This window comes from Penaeus monodon, chromosome 29 (genome assembly GCF_015228065.2).
Source record: "Penaeus monodon isolate SGIC_2016 chromosome 29, NSTDA_Pmon_1, whole genome shotgun sequence".
Lineage (NCBI taxonomy): Eukaryota > Metazoa > Arthropoda > Malacostraca > Decapoda > Penaeidae > Penaeus > Penaeus monodon.
Genome location: NC_051414.1, coordinates 2,574,536 through 2,575,371, shown reverse-complemented (window position 1 = coordinate 2,575,371; position 836 = coordinate 2,574,536). Strand labels below are relative to the sequence as shown.

At 42.2% G+C, this 836-nt stretch overlaps 1 protein-coding gene across 6 annotated transcripts in view; it reads right to left on the bottom strand.

Moving 5' to 3' along the window:
* LOC119591899 (calcium uptake protein 3, mitochondrial-like) overlaps positions 1–836 on the bottom strand; it is a 50,562-nt gene that overhangs the window by 19,893 nt on the left and 29,833 nt on the right. For all 6 annotated transcript variants that reach the window (XM_037940647.1, XM_037940648.1, XM_037940650.1 and 3 more), the window contains one exon: positions 35–145. In XM_037940647.1, the coding sequence (XP_037796575.1) occupies positions 35–145 (111 nt within the window). The remainder of the gene's footprint in view (positions 1–34; positions 146–836) is intronic.

The window sequence follows — 836 nt, the reverse complement described above, 5'->3', positions numbered from 1 at the left end:
AACATTGAAATAAAGCCCCTCCTCTTTTCCTCACCCTTGTCAAAGATGGTTCGGAACATGTCTGGGGAGCCCTTGGAGAGCAGGGGCGTCTCCTGCATGAATCGCTCGAGGTCTCTCTCTGTCAGGACTCTCCGCTTCAGCCGGGCTGTGATAAGGGGGGGATGGGAGTGTGAAAACCTATTGTGCAGTTGGATTACCAATGTGTGTGCTTAATATAGCTATTTTATATATGAGGTTAATAAGTCACACACACACATACTAAATGTATTGTGGTTCAGGAGACTTTGAAAAGTCGCCACTCTGCATGAGTCCAAGGTTTTGGGACAGCAGGAACACCAAAGGAGGATCACCTACAGCAGGACAAAGTTCTCTAGACAACACAGCATTGGCTTCTACTTCACAGGAAACTGGGTCTTACTGCAGGTGATCCCAGAGTGCAAGGAATTCTCCCAGAAACAATCTACAAAGAAGTAAGTAGCTTGGACACCTCTGTTCTAGCGGTTCGGTTCCTGGGCAAACACTTGGGCAAAAGACTATGTGGAACTGCTTGTAGCTCTAGTAAAGAACAAAATAGGTTCCAGGATATCAATCAAAGCAAATATCTGATAGATTCAGGATTTCATAAGCTCCTACTATGGAACATATCATATAAACATATTTGGAGGCTGAATTGTGAAAATAATTTACCACGTAATCCTGATTCCTATCATTTGCATTTCCAGGGAGGCCACTTGTTCATTTTTTTTCCTTTTTACAGTTTATGTGAAAACGTACACATGTTTTAGTGTAGTTATTTGAAACAGGTAAATAGCAATATGGCAACTAGAAAATCTGAC